Consider the following 18,285-nt stretch of genomic DNA (forward strand, 5'->3'; position numbering starts at 1 on the left):
CCGTATCCCGATGAATTGATTGAAAAGGGATCTGGGACGGCAATCTTCACGTAGGGAGTGGAACGAGCTGCCAGAGGAACAGTGGAGGTGGGTACTGTCACGATAGGTACTTGGACGTGAAGTGGGCCAGATGGGACTAGCTTAGTCTGGAGAGCAGTACAACCCTTGTTTTTCAGACCAATTAAATCAGCAATAAAATGGCCAGCTAAACTAATCCCTCTGCCTACACAGTGTCCGATTTCCCTCATGTTCATGTCCCTATCTGAACGCCTCTTAAAAATCCCGAATGTATCAGCCTCCAGTCACCTGTCACTCTCTGCGTAAACCAAAACAAACTTCCCCCCCCACCCACCCCCCGCTCGCCTTAAATGTGTGCCCTCTGCTATTGAACATCTTGACCCCGCCGGGGGGGTGTGGGGAAGGTGCTTCCTGACCACTGACATGGACCTCTTGGCCGGCACGGGTGATGTGGGCCGAAGGGCCTGTAATTGTGCATCATTACGTATGCTCTGGCTGTGCTCCTCCGGCTCGCTCTCTGGGCCAGTCTCACGTCTGCTCCGTGCGCTTCCTTCCTTTCAGAATCACATTTGGGCCGTCCGGAGGACATTCGACTCATTCTTCACCCGCTACCCCTACTGTTACGGCTACTGGAAGAAGTATGCTGATATTGAGAAGAGACTGGGGTTCACCAAAGAGGCAGAGGAGGTGAGAACCGATACCGGCCCTTCTTTCTCACTGTCTTTTAACCCGTGCTTGCCCTGGTAAGGATACCTGCGCGATTAAGTGAATTGGACTTGGCACTTTCCTGGGAGCGCCACCAGTTAGCCGTAGTTAGCCAGTTAGCCTCTCTGGCGGAAAGGCGCTTGCTGCTTCTGAAGTGTGTTAGCGAGCCAAGATCAAAGATGGAAACATTCAGCCAGCCTACCGGTAAAAGAATCAAAAATTTCAGTTCAGAGACTCTTCATCAGAACTAGGAAAGGCCGTTAAAAAGAAAAGTTAGTTTTCAAACTTCCTGAGGGAGTAGGAGTGGGTCAGATACGATAAAGGAGATGAATTGGTACATATTGACATGTGTATCTACAGAGGGTAAAAGTTTTTTCATGTATTTATTGAGAAAGAGTGCAGATCACCACCAAGTAATCCCCTAGCCTAATCATGGGACAATTTAGTGATCAACTAACCTACCAACAGGCAGGTCTTTAGACTGTAGGAGGTCACTGGGGGAGAGCGTGCAAACTCCTTACAGGCAGCGTCGGGAATTGAACCCGAGTCGCCTGTACCGTGAACCATTGTGCTAACCACTACGCCACTGCGTTGGGGTATTGTGGCAGCACAAGGCAAAGCAACAGTATATTGGATGTAGTGTTGAGGTTGGAGAAAGTGCGACGCAGGCAGATAAGGTCATAATGGGGTCGAGAGAAGCAGGAGTCGGCCATCCGGCCCATCAAGCCTGCCCCGCCATTCAATCAGATCATGGCTGATCTGGCCACGGACTCATCTCCACCTACCTGCCTCTTCCCCATCACCCTCAATTCCCCTACTGTGCAAAAATCTATCCAACCTTGTCTTAAATATATTTACTGAGGCAGCCTCCACTGCTTCATTGGGCAGAGAATTCCACAGATTCCCCACTCACTGGAAAAAGCTTCTCATCTCCGTCCTAAATCTACTCCCCTGAATCTTGAGACTATGTCCCTCAGTTCTAGTCTCGCCTACCAGTGGAAACAACGTTCCTGCCTCTATCTTATTTATGCCTTTCATAATTTTATATGATTCTGTAAGATCCCCGCTCATCCTTCTGAATTAGAACCACAGAACATTGCAGGACAGAAACAGGCCTTTCGGCCCTTCTTGGCTGTGCCGAACCATTTTTCTGCCGGGTTCCACTGACCTGCACCTGGCCCATTTCCCTCCATACACCTTTGAATTCCAGCTTTGAACTCTTCTCAGAGCACGGAGGTGGTGATAGAAGCAGATTCCTGTTGCGCCGCGATGGTCCCCCATCTCTGGTGGCGTTCACGGCTTCCTCTGTAGTTTCAGTAGCTTCCCACGACTGTTAGTCATGCAAGTCCCGGGCCGTGGAGGAACTACAATGACCTGGAAGCGAAGCCCTGTTGTCACCGATGTCGCTTGGTTTCTTTCCGCAGGAGACAGAGAGGGACTGCTTTTCCCAGAGAGGAGTGAATCTGTGGAGTCCACCCCGTTAAATATATTGAAGACACAGTTGGATGGATTTTTCCATGGCAGGGGAAAGGGCCCGTAGGTAGATCTGAGTCCACTGCCAGATCACTCTACTCTCTGTTATGCCGTCGGCATTTCGGGCAGCAATGAATCCTCCATCTCTGGCGGTGTCAGTAGCTTCCTCTCAGTTTTCACTCCTGTCAGTCACCCAGGTCCCGGGTGGAGACTCGGGAATACCGTCACACTCGGATGTAGAAGGATTCTTCATCGCTGTTTCCGTAACGGTTTTGTTTGACCAGTCGGGGTCGTTAGCCCCGAACCTGAACTACTCTCAGTCTGACCTGTGTGGCACGGGTGACCCCGCCAAGAGCCAAAGCACAAAGCCCGGGCTCCAGCCAGCAGAGCTCAACGGGTCATCGAGGCAGGCAGGCCTCCACACCCTACAGCAAGGCTGAGCTAGCAGATACATTAAGGACATTTAAAAGATAGGCACGTGGGAGATCGAAAAATGGAGCACCCCGTAGAGTTCGTTAACAGGTTGGCACAAACATCGTGGGCCCAAGGGCCTGAACTGTTCTGTTTTTTTTCAGTCTGTCTCTTATTAATAGTAAAACATTGAATATAACTCCCTCTAGCGAACTTTAGTTCCGAATTTCTACCCCCTTTCATAGATGCTCCCTGGCCCGCTGAGTTCCTCCTGCATTTTGTGTGCGTGTGTGTGTTGCGTTGCGTTGCTCTGCTCTGGAGTCCCAGCATCCGCAGGATCTCTTGTGTTACAGTTCTGCTGTTCTCCCGGTGCAGGTTTATCAGCGAGGGTTGCAGTCCATCCCGCTCAGCGTGGATCTGTGGGTCCACTACATCACTTTCCTGCAGGAAATCCTCGAGCCCACCAGCCCCGATACCTCAGTGAAGCTCCGCAGGTAAGCAAATGGAGTTTGGGGGGGGGGGGGTGGTGGGAGGTGATCTTCTGTTCCAGAAATTCGAAAGTTCATTTATTATCACGGTATTCAACTTGAAATTCTCCTTCTCCGGGTAGCCGTGAAACCGAGAAGGGCAGCACGATAATTAACTATGACTGCCTTGTCCATTTGTCCCTCCCCACTGACCTCCCTCCTGACACGTACCCTTGCAAGCGGAACAAGTGCCACACCTGCCCTTACGCCTCCTCCCTCACTACCGTTCAGTCCTTCCAGGTGAGGCGACACTTCACCCGTGAGTCTGTTGGAGTCATGTACTGTGTCCGGTGCTCCCGGTGTGGCCTCCTGTATATCGGTGAGACCCGACGTGGATTGGGAGACCGGTTCGCCGAGCGTCCACGCTCCGTCCGCCAGTACAGGCGGGATCTCCCCGTGGACACCCATTTTAATTCCACTCCCTATTCCCATTCCCATATGTCCATCCTTGGCCTCCTCCACTGTCGTGATGAGGCCACACTCGGGTTGGAGGAGCGTCCTGATGGCACGAACGTTGATTTTTCAAACTTCCAGTAATTCTCCCCCCACCTCACCATTCCCCCATCCCCTTTTCCCTCTCTCATGTTATCTTCTTGCCCACCCATCGCCTCCCTCTGGTGTTGCCCCGTTTTTTCTTTCTTCCATGGCCTTCTCTCTTTTGCCACTGAACCTCCCAGCTCTTTACTTCATCCCTCCCCCTTCTTGCTTCACCCGTCACCTCGCGTTTCGTTCTCTCCCCTCCTCCCGCCTTGTAAACCTCTTCTTTTTCCCTCCGGTCCTGCCGAGGGGTCTCGGCCCGAAATGCCGACTGTACTTTTTTCCCCACGGACGCTGCTTGGCCCGCTGGGCTCCCCCGAAATTTTGTGTGCGTTGCTCGGATTCCCAGCATCTGCAGATTTATGAAGCCCTGGTTGGAATATTGTGTTCAGCTCCGGTTGCCTCATTACAGGAAGGATGAGGATGCAGAGGAGGTTTACGCTGGATGGAAGAGCACGACTGTAAGACATAGGGGCAGAGCCAGGTTACTTGGCCTACGAGTCCGCTCTGCCATTTCATCGTGTAATCCCTCCCTACCCCATTCCAATCCTGTCTTTCCTCTTTGGAGCGAAGGAGGATGAGAAGTGACTCGACAGAGGTGGACAGGACGTTAAGAGGGTTTAAGTGGAGAGCCAGGGCCTCTTCCCCAGGATGGAAGTGGCTAACACGGGGGGGTGGGGGGGGCACAGTTTGACGGTGATTGGATGAAAATATTGGGGGGGGCGTCAGAGTTTTTCACACAGAGAGTGGTGGGCGTGTGGAACTACCAGGTTGGTAGAGGCAGATACATTAGGGATATTTAAGAGACTCTGAGATAGGCACATGGATGAAAGAAAAATGGAGGGGGATGTGGGAGGGGAAGGTTAGCTTGATCTTGGAGTAGGATAAAACAGAAGAACGTCCTGGGCCAAGCTGCCTGTTATCACACTGCATCTCTAAATGAAAAAAACTTTTCTCTGCACATTAGTTCTTTGTTTATAGATTTTTCCCTAAATTCTATTATTTTTCCCGCAAGAAAATGAATCTCGGAGTGGTGTGCGTACTTTGTAATAAATTTACTTCAAACTTCTTTAAATGGCCTGCGCGCGGCGCCGCTCCCTGCTGCTGTGTCGCGCCTGATGAGCGGTTCTCGCTTTCTGTTCCCCCCCCCCGCCCCTGCAGTGTGTTTGAAATGGCGCTGGCCGCAGCCGGCACGGATTTCCGCTCCGACCGCCTCTGGGACCTGTACGTGACCTGGGAGAAGGAGCAGGGGAACCTGAAGGCCGTGACCGCCATCTACGACCGGCTGCTGTCCATACCCACCCAGCTGTACAGCCACCACTTTGAGAAGTGAGTGGGGGGGGTGGGGGAGGGAGGTTGACGTGTAGGTCGCAGCTCGGAGTCTGTGTAAGTTCATAGAGGTTTCCCCCTCTATCCGAAGGCAGAGTGTTCCTATGGAACAGTTCGTAAGGCGAAATGGCGTAAAGCGAAGAAGCAATTACCATTCATTTATATGGGAAAAATTTTTGAGCATTCCCAGACCCAAAAAAATCAAACCAAATAACACTTAAGACCCAAAATAACACAAACATATAGTAAAAGCAGGAATGATATGATAAATATACAGCCTATATAAAGTAGAAATGTTGTACGTACAGTGTAGTTGCACTTACCGGAATCGGGAAAACCGATTTGTAGAAGAAAAACACGCACGCGCGCAGACCTGCCCGCGCAAGGCTTTGCAGTCATGGTAGACTTTCTCGGGGTAAACACAAGTTGAAAGCGTGCGTCTTTTCTCGTAAAAGCGAAAATCCTCTTTCAGTTAGCAAAACAGGTAAGCAAAGTTGCGTAAAGCGAACGTTTGGAAAGTGGGGGACACTTGTACTGGGAAAACTCGGTCAAAACTAGACAGGTGGAGAGCTTTGGAGGCTTCTTGAGTTAATGTCTATTATTCTGGTGACCAAGAGGCTGGTGTAGTGGGTGGAGGTGCTGGGTCACGGCTCCAGCGATGATAGTTCGATCCCAGCTTATGGCGTTCTCAGTTCGTGGGATGTGCACATGGGCTTCCCTCTGATATAGATCATCCCTCGTGTAGGGGTGGCACACCTTTTTTGAGTACGTGTACCCAAATTGGCAAAAACGTTGGACAACAAATTTTTCCAGAAGTGTTGCTTCCTCAGAATTATTTTTTTCTTTTTGTTTATGATAGACCGCTCAAAACTGAGCACAAATATAATTTCAGACTTCTTGTATCACATAGGAATTTGGAGAAGCTAGAAATTAACTTTTTATTGAGTATGGTGCATTTAATTGCACAACGGTGCAGACACTTTACAATAATTCAACTCTGCTAAAAATGGTTTGTTGATGATTTTCATTTGTACTCTGTGTCTGAGGCTTCTGGTTTAAATGTCCGACAATAATCAGTCAGCACTGATGGATTCCAGTTGCCCGATACCGTTTCTCCGTGACCGCAATGTTCCGGGGAAACCTTTCACCGTGCTCGTCACTGACAGCGCCAGGATTTGCAGGGAAGTGGGAATGCAGGAAGTGAATCTTTAGTGACAAGTTGCACTTCATGGTTTTGAATGCTCGAAGCACCTCGTCAACCAGCTGCACCTAGTTTGGCTCTCTGTAGTTGCCAAGAAAATTTTCAACAACATTCTCTGATGCCTTCCCTGTGATTTTCTCCTGTCCCGCTAGAAGACCTTCGAATTGCCTGTTATTAATTACCTGTTTGTGGATCAACAAAACTGCCTTCCTGAAATCTTTGCATCAGTAACTCTGAGAAACATCCGTCTCCAATATCGAATTCCCTCACGGAAATTTATAGCCTTTCTAAAAGCTGTCCTGCCCTGCCTAAGTGTGCCTCGACAAGATAGAAAACTTCTCAGCTCACGTCGTGTGGGCAGCATTTTAATTGACTCGAACTACCTTTTGAAATCGCAAATATAGCCGACTTCAAAAGGTGGCGTGTGATTGGGAAATCTCATGGTGACTTTCAACGGCTCAAAATCCGTACGATCACCCAGAGGTTTCCAGGAAGGAAAATCTTCGTTGTCCAGAGTAATCTTTAAAATGAAACTTCCTTCCAATATTTCAAGATTCGGACAAGTCCAAAACATAGGAATTAATGAAGCTTCTCCATTAATACATCTGTCACAGTAGGGAGAGATATCTGAATGAAAACGAGATAGCTTATCCTTAGTCATATGAGCTCAATGTACCAACTTGTACGAGGGAATGGCGAGCACGTAGCGATGAAGTATTAACCAGTTTAAGAATTTCATTCCAAGTTTCCTCAGATATTGATGTCTGTAAATCTTGTTCCTAGAGATTCTTAATTTTGTCTAAAGGAACATTCCTCGTCTCCAGTATCATACCATAACTATTAGATAATGAACCATTATGAATTTTGAATTTTTTACTGGGCAGTTAATATACGATATGTTATGTTTTGGCTATATTATATCAATCGTGTAGACTGTCCGGTATGGGTCTCTTTAGAAGCTAACTCTGTTAATAAATTTTCTATTATTTCTCTTCTCAGATCCTCGCTTCCTTTATCTGTAAGTGATAATCTAACTGATAATTTAATAATTAAACGTTCTCTGAGGATCTGGATACAATTTAGAAAACACTTTGGTTTCCCATTATTTTCCCTTTCAAGTCCCATTTATTCTAAACCCTCCATGACTGATTTAGTTTTTAAAGAGTGGGACAGATTGGGTATCAAATGTGTTTGGGATCTGTTTGTTGGATGAGACCTTTTCTCATTTGAGCAATTGTCAGCTAAATATAGCCTACCCAAAACTCAACTTTTTTAGATATTTACAAATCAGAGACTTTTTAAGAACTCAGTTATGCACATTTCCCATAAGCTCAGATAAGAACTTACTAGACGTCCAGAATAAAAACAAAATCGTCTGGCGTGCTGAGGTAAATTTTGAGCTGAGATGAGCACTGTGGGTCTGGGGACGAGGGGTGGCTGGCCATTATAACAGCAGCTCTGTCCCCCGCGCAGGTTCAAGGAGCATGTGCAGAGCTATTCTCCCAAGGACATCCTGTCCACCGACGAGTTCCTCAGGCTGAGGTCGGAGGTTGTGTCCAGCCTCGCCGCAGCCGAAGGGGATTCGGACGAGGGTCCACCCGGCGACGACCCTCCGCCTGGAGTTGGCACCACAGACCAAGAGAAGGTGACTTCCCAAATACCGCCGGAAGCCATAATTAATTGGTAGCCGCTCGTTAGCCCCAGCAGTCGTGGTCCCAGGACCACATAATTATCTCAACATTTTTTAAGAGCAGTTTGGATATGTCCAGGGATGGTAGGGATGCGGAGGGCTGTGGCCCCGGTGCAGGTGGATGGGAGTGGGCACATATTAGATGGGCTGAAGGGCCTGCTTCTGCACCGAGCAACATGCGCAAAGTGCCGGAGGAGGCCGGCATCCCTGGGTCGATGCTCGTTTGGGACTGAGAACAGAAAAGGTTGGGGGGTGGGGAGAGAGGGGATGGAGGCGAGCTGGAAGGTGACCGGTGAAACCGGCTGGGAAACGCCCGGAATCAGATGAGGAGCATAGGAGAAATTGAAGGATGTTGTGATGGAAATAACTGGTTCTTTGAGACTCAACAGTAGAGGCCTGGACACACACAGTTTTAATAATAAGGAATTTATTTACAAGGGGAAGTCGGGTCAACACAAGCAACTACAATACACAGGAAGGGTGTGGGGACAGGGTACGGTTACACAAACAAAGAACAAGGGAAAAGCAATACGACAGCTATCCCCCTTGACCTTGGATAGCTGCAGGACAAACGATAGACTTTCCCAAACATAAATCAGTGCACTTACCTCCAATGAGGTGGTCTGTAAGAGAGAGCGAGCCAGGGGCAAGTCTCACCTTTTATAGCATGGGGCTGGGCGAGATAACCAATTAAGGTGACCAATAATTTAGGTGTGCATTGATTAGTTGGGCGGGACCAAATGTTGATTGGCATGTGGTGTGTCCTCCGACCAGCCAGGTGGCAGTGCGTCTGTCACGTGGCCGGTATCTCTGGATACAAAGGAGGGGGGGAAGCAGTAGGTGAGGAGAGGTAAAGGGCCAGTGTGGGGAATAGAAAAGTGGACGAATTTGTTTACCGGAAGAACACTGTGTGACTCATAAAACAGTACAGACCCTTTCGCTCACAATGTTGTCCTTTACAATGCATCTGACTCTTCCCTCCCACACCACCCTCCATTTTTCTTTCATCCACAGGCCTATCGAAGGATCTCTTAAATGTCCCTGACGTGTCTTCCTTCACCAGTGTGTTGCACGCACCCGCCACTGTGCACTTTAAAAAAGACCTTCCTCTTGACGCACCCCCTACCCTTTCCTCCAGTCTCCTTAAAGCTTTGTTCTCTCATGTTAGAAATTCCTGCCCTGAGGAGAAACCGCTGTTGGCTCACCCCTCCCTCAATGTCTGTCACCATCTCGCAAACCTTTATCAAGTCACCTCTCGCCCTCCTTCGCTCCCGAGAGAAAAGCCCTCGCTCGCTCAACCTGTGCTCTCTAATCCTGGCGAACCTCCCCTGCGCCCTGCCTATAACGAAGTGGCCGGAACTGAACACAGTACTCCAGAGTGTGGCCTATCAGCCAGCAGCTCTCGATCTCAGTCACCCGACTAATAGTCGTCCTTTCCACCTGTTTTTTAGTCTGTGGTGATGGGGAGAAAGTACAGTCGCTCTTACTGACTGATGGGCTGCAGTTTGCTGAACCGCGTACGCGATAAGGGCCGTGCGATGCCAGGCGTCCTAAGGTCATATTGCCTGCCGACGTCACCTTTAATCACAGGGTAGTCCATTGACTCCCAATGTCAAAGGATGGGCGTGACATAATTGACTTTTCAGGAGACTTTTCATGTCTCTCCCTTCCCCGTCCCCTTCCTCCCTCAGCAGTCTCGAGAGTTTACAGAGAACGGTGCGGAAAACCAAAAAAAAATCCCGTGAGGAGCAGTTCTGTGGGTGAAAACACCTCGTTAACGAGAGAGGTCGGAGGAGAGTGGCCAGACTGGTTCGAGCTGACAGGAAGGCGACAGTAACTCAAGTAAACTCCCGTTAACAGAAGAGCATCTCTGAACACACAGTCCGCTGAACACTGCGGTGGAAAGGTTGCAGCAGCAGATAGTGTAGATTTAGTGTGTGGTCCGCTGTGAAGATGGCGCCAGTTTATGTGTGTTCCAGGTTGCGTTGCCGCGAGCTGTGACCCGCTCTCCTCCATTTCGTTAATGTGCTCTGTCCTCCCACCCCCGCTGATCTGTGTCCCCTTCCTTTCCCTCCAGGCTGACACTGAGATGGGGAGAATCAGAGCCCACCTGGAGGCCACTCGGCAGGAGATGCACCTCCTGAACGAGGAGGAGGTCAGCAAGAGGTGGCACTTCGAGGAGGCGGTAAGGGCGAAGCTGGGCACGGGGTCGCGCTCGACTCTGGGGGCTGCGCGGGGGGGGGGGGGGTCGGCTTGCTCTGCAGATGGAATCTGCCCCTCTCTCGATGCGTCCGACACCCCAAATAATTCCCGGTGTTACACCCTCATCTCAGCTTTGAATTAAACAAAAATGGCTTGTTTCCAACGCTGGGGGAGTCTAGGACCAGGGGGCACAGCCCCAGTATAGGACATCCCTTTAGAATAGAAATGAGAAGGAATTTCTTTAGCTATTTGGCCCATTGAGTCCACTCCGCCATTCGACCAACCCCTCCTGACCCTGTACTTCTGCCTTAACCAATCAAGAACCCATCAGCCTCTGCTTTAAATATACCCGATGGCTTGGTTTCCACGGCAGTCTGTGTTCCAGCGGTTCAGCAACCCCGAGCAAATGAAAAACAATCCCTCTTCATCTCTGTTCTGAAGAACAGAACGTCTTATTCAACACGTACAACAAGCAGGTCGGGCAGCATCCGTGGAAACGAGCAGTCAACGTTTCGGGCCAAGACCCTTCGTCAGGACTGAAGAGGGAGGGAGCAGAGCCTCTATAAAGAAGGTGCCAAGTGAAAAGCCAATCAGAGGAAAGATCAAGAGGTGGGGGAGAGGAAGCAGGGAGGGGATAGGCAGGAGAGGTGAAGGGCATCTAGAAGAGGAGGCAGAGTGAAAGTGGGATGGGGGAAGGGAGAGGGAGGGGTTTACCAGAAGTTGGAGAATTTGATGTTCATACCAAGGGGCTGGAGACTACCCAGACGGTATATGAGGTGTTGCTCCTCCAACCTGAGTTTGGCCTCATCATGGCAAGAGGAGGCCGTGTATGGACATATCCGAACGGGAATGTGAAGCAGAGTTGAAGTGAGTGGTGACCGGGAGATCCTGTCTGTTGTGGCGGACGGAGTGGAGGTGCTCGACGAAGCAGTCCCTCAATCTGCGTCGGGTCTCACCGGGAGCAGCGGATGCAATAGATTACCCCAACAGACTCACAAGTGAAGTGCTGCCTCACCTGGAAGGACTGTTTGGGGCCCTGAATGGTGGTAAGAGAGGAGGTGTAGGGGCAGGTGTAGATCTTTCATCTGATTGGTTTTTCACCTGGCACCTACCAGCCTTCTCTTTCGCACCCTCCCCACACCGTCTTTATGGGGCCCCTGCCCCCTCCTCCTTCGGTCCTGACAAAGGGTCTTGGCCCAAAACGTTGACTGGTCATTTCTACGGATGCTGCCCGACCTGCTGAGTTCCTCCAGCTTGTTGTCCGTGTTGATAGGAATTATCCTGTCTACATCTGCACTATCTGGGCCTTTAAATATTTGGTAGGTTTCAATGAGATTCTCCTCTCTGTCTTCTAAACGCAATTGGGTACAGGCTCAGAGCCATTGAACGTTCCCAGTATGTTTAAGCCTTGACTCTTGTGGAGCTGCTCTGGGCCCCAATGCCAGCATGTCCTTCCAAAGATCGGCAGTCTGATTTGGAGCCTTATGAATGCGTGGAGGTAGGCTTTGCAGAAAAGCGAAGGCGCTGTGCGGCTGAAGGAGCGGGGGGGGGGGGGAGGCCTACTTCTCAGCTTGCCCCGCTCACTGCCACCTCTCGCTGCCCTCTCCCCCCCCCCCCCCCTCCCAGATCAAACGCCCTTACTTCCATGTGAAGCCCCTGGAGAGGGTGCAGCTGAAGAACTGGAGGGACTACCTGGACTTCGAGATCGCCAGCGGCACCAACGAGCGAGTACTGGTACTATTCGAGCGCTGCGTGATCGCCTGTGCTCTGTACGAGGACTTCTGGATCAAGGTGAACCCCCCTTTCTCAGAAGCTCGCCCTCGGGAGGGGGTGCGGACCCCGGCAGTCCTGCCCGGTCTCCCCCACCACCCCCCCCCCACCAGCGGCTTCTTGAACCTTTTGTTTTCAATTTGTGTTTTGTTGTTTTTGTTTGCAAGCGTTCCAACAAAAGAATTTCACGTTTTTCTTTGATGACTTGACTTCTAACATAATCTTTTAATTCCATTGCTGTTTTATCTGCTCGTGTTGCTTCAAACTAAAGAAGTTAAGGGATTGCGGAAGAAATGTGTAAGCGTGTTATCACTATCACTGTGAGTGACCCCTCCAGTTCTCAATAAGCTGTACCATGATGTCTTTTTATTTTCTAACGCGGCGCAGAGGCGCCGGAGCGGTCTGCGGCCCGTCTGGCCTCATCCTTCTCTGACCTCCTTGTCCCCGCAGTACGCCAAGTACCTGGAGAACCACAGCGTGGAGGCCGTCCGCAACGTCTTCCAGAGGGCCTGCATGGTCCACCTGCCCAAGAAGCCCACCCTCCACCTGCTGTGGGCTGCCTTCGAGGAGCAGCAAGGTAGGCCGCCCGGGCGACTGCGCCGAGAGTATCTACGTTCCCCCGAGCTCCCCGGTTTCTTCCACGTGCACGGGGTTGGAGTTAGTAAATCGCGGGCTTGCTGCCGGGTCGCCGGAGTCCCCGGGCTGCCATTGGTGGCGACGCCGCACTCCGATGCACAGGCGACAGACAAACCGGCTTGTCACCCGCTCGCGAGATGTTGGCCTCCCACAAGGAGCAACCCCCGGTAATGGAGAGAGAGCTTGCCAAAGTGCTGAGTGCCCAGTGGTCTTCTGATTAGAGCCTAGGTTGTGGTTTCTTTGGGAGGGGGGGTGGAAGGGGTTTTGCTGGAGGAGATCAGGGGAGGGGGATTTGGGGTTCTGACGTTTTTGTCATTCAATTGGGATTTTTTTCTCTCGTGGCTGTCTGTGAAGAGTAAGGATTTCAGGTTGGATACATTCTCTGAAATACTCTGGTTTCCTGCTTAGTAAGTCTGTGGAGGAGAATCTCTAGCCCCGCCAGACGTGTGAGATTGAGGCGCAATCTCCCCCCCCCCCCCAACCCCATTTATGTGGACGCTGTGTAATTTGCTCCCCTGTTATAAATTAATTCCTCAAAATAACAGACAGGACTCTGTGTACGATGAAAGGAATTATATTTATGAATCTTAACGGAAGGGTCAGACGAATAAAAAGAAAAGGGCCCATCCTAATTAAACAGTCAAACGTGCAGCAGTTGGAGCTCACCTTGAACTTCTCTGTCGCTCACACACCGGCCCTCGGTCAACGTGAAAGCCCACACCACCTTCTGAACGTTGCTGGCGATCCATCTCGGTCAAACGGGTCTCCCCGGCGTCACCTCTCTTCATCTCCTCTCAAACGAAAGAAAGCCTGAGACCAACCTTATTGTCCCTCACCAAGGAAAGCCTCCCGCTAATTGGAGGGCACACGTTCCCCCTCATCCCTCATCCCTCATCTTCAGCAGTAACCCGAGCAAGCTGACGGCAGGGCAGGCTGCTCGTATGGAGCTGCCAAAGTGAAATCCATACACTGTCCGCAGAACGCACCACCGTATCAGCTGACAGCAGGGCAGGCTGCTCGTACGGAGCTGCCAAAGTGAAATCCATACACTGTCCGCAGGACGCACCACAGTATCAGCTGACAGCAGGGCAGGCTGCTCGTATGGAGCTGCCAAAGTGAAATCCATACACTGTCCGCAGAACGCACCACCGTATCAGCTGACGGCAGGGCAGGCTGCTCGTACGGAGCTGCCAAATGAAGCACCTACAGCATGTCAGTAAAGCTGTGAAACCACTGAACTCCCCACCCCAGCGCGCACTGTCCGCAGAACGCACCACGGTATCAGCTGAGCACATCAAAGCTCATCCGAAGGTCTTTCTTTCGAGCTCCGCATGCAGTTCTCATCGCCCAGCAACAGAAGGGATGTCATTAAGTCGGAGAGAGTTGCATTGCCTGAGCGGGGGGCGCTTGAGTTGTAAGGAGAGGCGGTATAGGCTGGGACTTGACTCTCTAAGGGGTGACCTTCTGGAGGTTTGTAAAGTCCTGATGGGCACGGAGTAAGGGAGTCCTGATCTAAAAGGCACAGGCTTAAGGTAAGAGCTTACAGGACTTCAATAGGATCTGAAGGACGAGAGTTACACACTGAACTTGGTGGCTAAATGGACTGAGTGACCAGAAAAGGTGGTAAATGCTTCCAACCTGATGGCGTGAACATTGATTTCTCTAACTTCCAGTAATTTACCCCTCCTTTCCCCCTTCCCTTTTCTTCCATTCTGGCTCCCCCTTGCCTCTTCTCCTCGCTAGTGTATCACCTTCCCCCTAGTGCCCTCCTTCCCCTTCACCCGTGCGGTCCGCTCTCTTCTCCTATCACATTCTTCCTCCTTCAGCCTTCTCCCTTTCCCACCTATCACCTGCCAGCTTCCAACTTTATCCCACCTTCCCCCCACCCATCTGGCACCTTGTACTCTTCCCCGGCTTCCCCACTCCCCGCTTTGCACTCTTGACATCTTCCCTCCCTTCCCTTCCAGTCCTGATGAAGGGTCTCAGGCCGAAACGTCCTTCCGAGGGCCATGCCTGGCCTGCTGAATTCCTCCACCGTTTTGTGCGTTACGCGGGATTTCCAGTGACTGCAGGATCTCTTGAGTTTAGAGTAGAGGCAGGGGCAATTGGAAAACGTTTGAGTGGGTAGTAAAGGTTGAGAGGGACGTGGGTCGAGCTCAGATAGTTAATTTGGTCTGCGTGGTTGAATTGGGACGAAGGTAGCTTCTGTCCTTGCGTAACACTATGAAGAATAATGGCTCTATACCTTTCCTTTTGTGTATTTAATATTTACTAATATTGAGTAAATATGATTAAACATTCTTTGTTTAAATAATTCATTATGAGTACATGAATGACCTTAAGACATAGGAGCAGAATGAGGCCATTTGGTCTATCGAGTCTGCTCCACCATTTCATCATGGCTGATCCAATTCCCCCTCAGCCCCAATCTTCTACCTTCATGCCCTGGCTATCTAATCTATCAACCTTTGCCCTAAATGGCCTCCACAGATTCGCCAGCCCTGGCTAAAGAAGTTACTCCTCGACTCCGTTCTAAAAGAATGCCCCCTCTTTTCTGAGGCAACTCGAGTGAATCCGCAGATGCTGGAAATAAATAAAAACACAAAATGCTAGCAGAACTCAGCGGGCCAGACAGCATCTATGGGAGGAGGTAGTGACGAGATTTCGGGCCGAAACCCTTCATCAGGAGTGAAGTTACATGGGATGGTCGAGGGGGGATGAGAAGTGGGGGGAGGGATGAAGTAGAGAGCTGGGAAGTGATAGGCTGAAGGGAAATGGGCTGGGGGGAAGGTTTCTCTTTTATTTCCCATAATTCTCCACCTTCCCCCAGCCCATTTCCCTTCAGCCTATCACTTCCCAGCTCTCTACTTCATCCCTCCACCCACTTCTCATCCCCCCTCGACCATCCCATGTAACTTCACTCCTGATGAAGGGTTTCGGCCCGAAACGTCACTACCTCCTCCCATAGATGCTGTCTGGCCTGCTGAGTTCTGCCAATATTTTGTGCTTTTATTCCCTCTATTCTGAAGCTGTGTCCTCTGGTCCTAGACTCTCCCACGACAGGAAACATCCTCTCCATATCCACTCTATCTGTGTCCTCTGGTCCTAGACTTCCCCACCATAGGAAACATCCTCTCCACATCCACTCTATCTGTGTCCTCTGGTCCTAGACTTCCCCACCATAGGAAACATCCTCTCCACATCCACTCTATCTGTGTCCTCTGGTCCTAGACTCTCCCACTATAGGAAACACCTTCTCCACATCCACTCTATTGATGGCTTTCAACATCCACTCGGTTTCACTGAGGTCACCCGCGTCCTTTTGAATTCCAGTGAAATACAGGCCCAGAGCCGTCAAACGCTCCTCAAACGACAAACCTTTCGATCCCAGAATCTTCGTGAGCCTCCTTTGAACCCTTTCCAGTGTTGGCACTTCCTTTCTCATGCCATCCTGTCAGAAGCACGCGCCTGACTAAAGTTTAAAAAAAATTCTCGTTATCTCCAGTTATCTCTTGACAGTTAGTTTGATGTGTTGAAGTTGCAAAACGTAACATCTGCTAATCTTGTAAACCTCTCAGATCTCCTCTCACCTTCCGCCACTACACAGAAAACAACCCAAGATTGTCCAGTCTCTGGTTTATAGCTCACGCCTTCTAAACCAGGCAGCACCCTGGTAAACCACTTCTGCACTCTCTCCGAAGCCTCAACGTCCTTCCTGTTAATGGGGCAAGCAGAACTAAGAGCATAAAACTAGGAACAGGAGTCGGTCATCCGGCCCATCGAGCCTGCCCTGCCCTTCAATAAGATCATGGCTGATCTGGCCACGGGCTGATCTCCACCTACCCACAACCCTTAATTCCCCTACTACGCAAAAATCTCTCCAGCCTATTTACTGAGGGAGCCTCCCCTGCTTCCCTGGGCAGAGAATTCCACCGATTCCCCACTCTCTGGGAAAAGCAGTTCCTCCTCATCTCCGTCCTCAATCTACTCTCCCGAATCTCGAGGCTCTGTCCCCTCGTTCTAGTCTCACCTCCCAGTGGAAACAACTTTCCTGCTTCTGTCTTATCGATCCCTCTCATGATTTTATATGTTTCTATGTTCTCTCATGCTTCTGAATTCCAGTGAGTACAGTCCCAGGCGACTCAAATCTCTCCTCATAGTCTAACCTACCTAATCTGTGGAGTCAGCAATACTCCAGAACTGAATGCAGTAACTAGAGTTTTATAAAGGTGTGTTCTATAACTTAGTAACTCAAACTCCGTGCCTTGCCAAATGACGTTAGCATGTCACAAGCCTCCGTTGCCTCCAGCCAGTCAGTCAGGTTGATTGTCACTGACTTAATGTATGTTGTGAAATTCATTTTCTGACAACAGAAAAATGATTATAAACTATAGAAAGAAATGGATGTATTTAAAAAAAAATAGTGAGGTAGGGTCCATCGTCTGTTTAGATATCTGATGGCGGAGGGGGGGGCAGAAACTGCAGAGTGTGTCCCTCCGGGTTGCTGGGACTGTTTATCGAGCACCTCCTGGGTGAGTGTGTGTGGGAGATGGACCGATGGCAGTTGAGCTGAGTAGAGATGGTAGAGTGAAGGACAGAGCCCGCGTCCTTGAGGTGTCGATTGTTGGCGAGGAGGATCCGCGGTGACTGGTCTCCCGATGAGGAGGTAGCGGATCCGGTAGCCGATGGCCCACGGGTTTGAAGCTGTTTCTGTTGTTTTATTTTACTGAGATACTTTGAGCCGAACCGCCAATTAAACCTCCCCAATTTAAACCTAGTCTAATCGTGGGACAATTTGCCCAATTGTCTTTGGACCGTGGGAGGAAATCCGGGCAGCTGCAGGGAGCCCAGCCAGTCACGGGGAGAGAATGTAGAAACTCCTCACAGGCATCCCACCCGGGCCGCTGGCACCGTAGAGCGTCATGCTGGCTGCGCTGCCCCAACGTTGCCTGGCGGTGGCTGCGGTAATTCTCCCTGCCCCGGGCAGGTGAGGGGGGGGAGTCTGGAAAACTCCTCGTTCTGTGTCCAGTCTCCTCTCTGATATTTCTCACATTTGGTGATGATGAATCGAAGCCTTTCATTGGCCCGTTGTAAAAAGATCTACGGTGTGGTTTAATTTGCCTCAAGGGTTCGGTCAGCCCTCAGATCCTTTGTTATACAGGGGAAAACAGGCCCTTCGGCCCACTGGCCCATGGTCAGCCCTTGGATCCTTTGTTACACAGGGGGAAACAGGCCCTTCGGCTCACTGGCCCATGTTCAGCCCTCGGATCCTTCGTTATACAGGGGGAAACAGGCCCTTCGGCCCACTGGCCCATGGTCAGCCCTCGGATCCTTCGTTAAACAGGGGGAAACAGGCTCTTCGGCCCACTGGCCCATGGTCAGCCCTCAGATCCATCGTTATACAGGGGGAAACAGGCCCTTCGGCCCACTGGCCCATGGTCAGCCCTCGGATCCTTCGTTATACAGGGGGAAACAGGCCCTTCGGCCCACTGGCCCATGTTCAGCCCCCGGATCCTTCGTTATACAGGGGGAAACAGGCTCTTCGGCCCACTGGCCCATGGTCAGCCCTCGGATCCATCGTTATACGGGGGAAACAGGCTCTTCGGCCCACTGGCCCATGGTCAGCCCTCGGATCCATCGTTATACAGGGGGAAACAGGCCCTTCGGCCCACTGGCCCATAACCAAGAAACGCATCCAAGCTGCTCCCATTTACCAGCGTTCGGCCCATAATCCTTCTGAACCAGGAGTCCTCGGACCCCTCCGTTAACGGTAAGGGCCCGTGGCA

General features: G+C 50.8%; 1 protein-coding gene across 2 annotated transcripts in view; it reads left to right on the plus strand.

Moving 5' to 3' along the window:
• Positions 1-18,285, plus strand: part of LOC132383946 (pre-mRNA-processing factor 39-like) — a 50,391-nt gene that overhangs the window by 18,553 nt on the left and 13,553 nt on the right. For both annotated transcript variants that reach the window (XM_059955140.1, XM_059955139.1), the window contains exons 3-9: positions 580-705; positions 2,983-3,101; positions 4,833-5,000; positions 7,675-7,846; positions 9,969-10,076; positions 11,720-11,884; positions 12,314-12,440. In XM_059955140.1, coding sequence (XP_059811123.1) covers positions 580-705; positions 2,983-3,101; positions 4,833-5,000; positions 7,675-7,846; positions 9,969-10,076; positions 11,720-11,884; positions 12,314-12,440 — 985 coding nt within the window. The remainder of the gene's footprint in view (positions 1-579; positions 706-2,982; positions 3,102-4,832; positions 5,001-7,674; positions 7,847-9,968; positions 10,077-11,719; positions 11,885-12,313; positions 12,441-18,285) is intronic.

This window comes from Hypanus sabinus, chromosome 31 (genome assembly GCF_030144855.1).
Source record: "Hypanus sabinus isolate sHypSab1 chromosome 31, sHypSab1.hap1, whole genome shotgun sequence".
Classification (NCBI taxonomy): domain Eukaryota; kingdom Metazoa; phylum Chordata; class Chondrichthyes; order Myliobatiformes; family Dasyatidae; genus Hypanus; species Hypanus sabinus.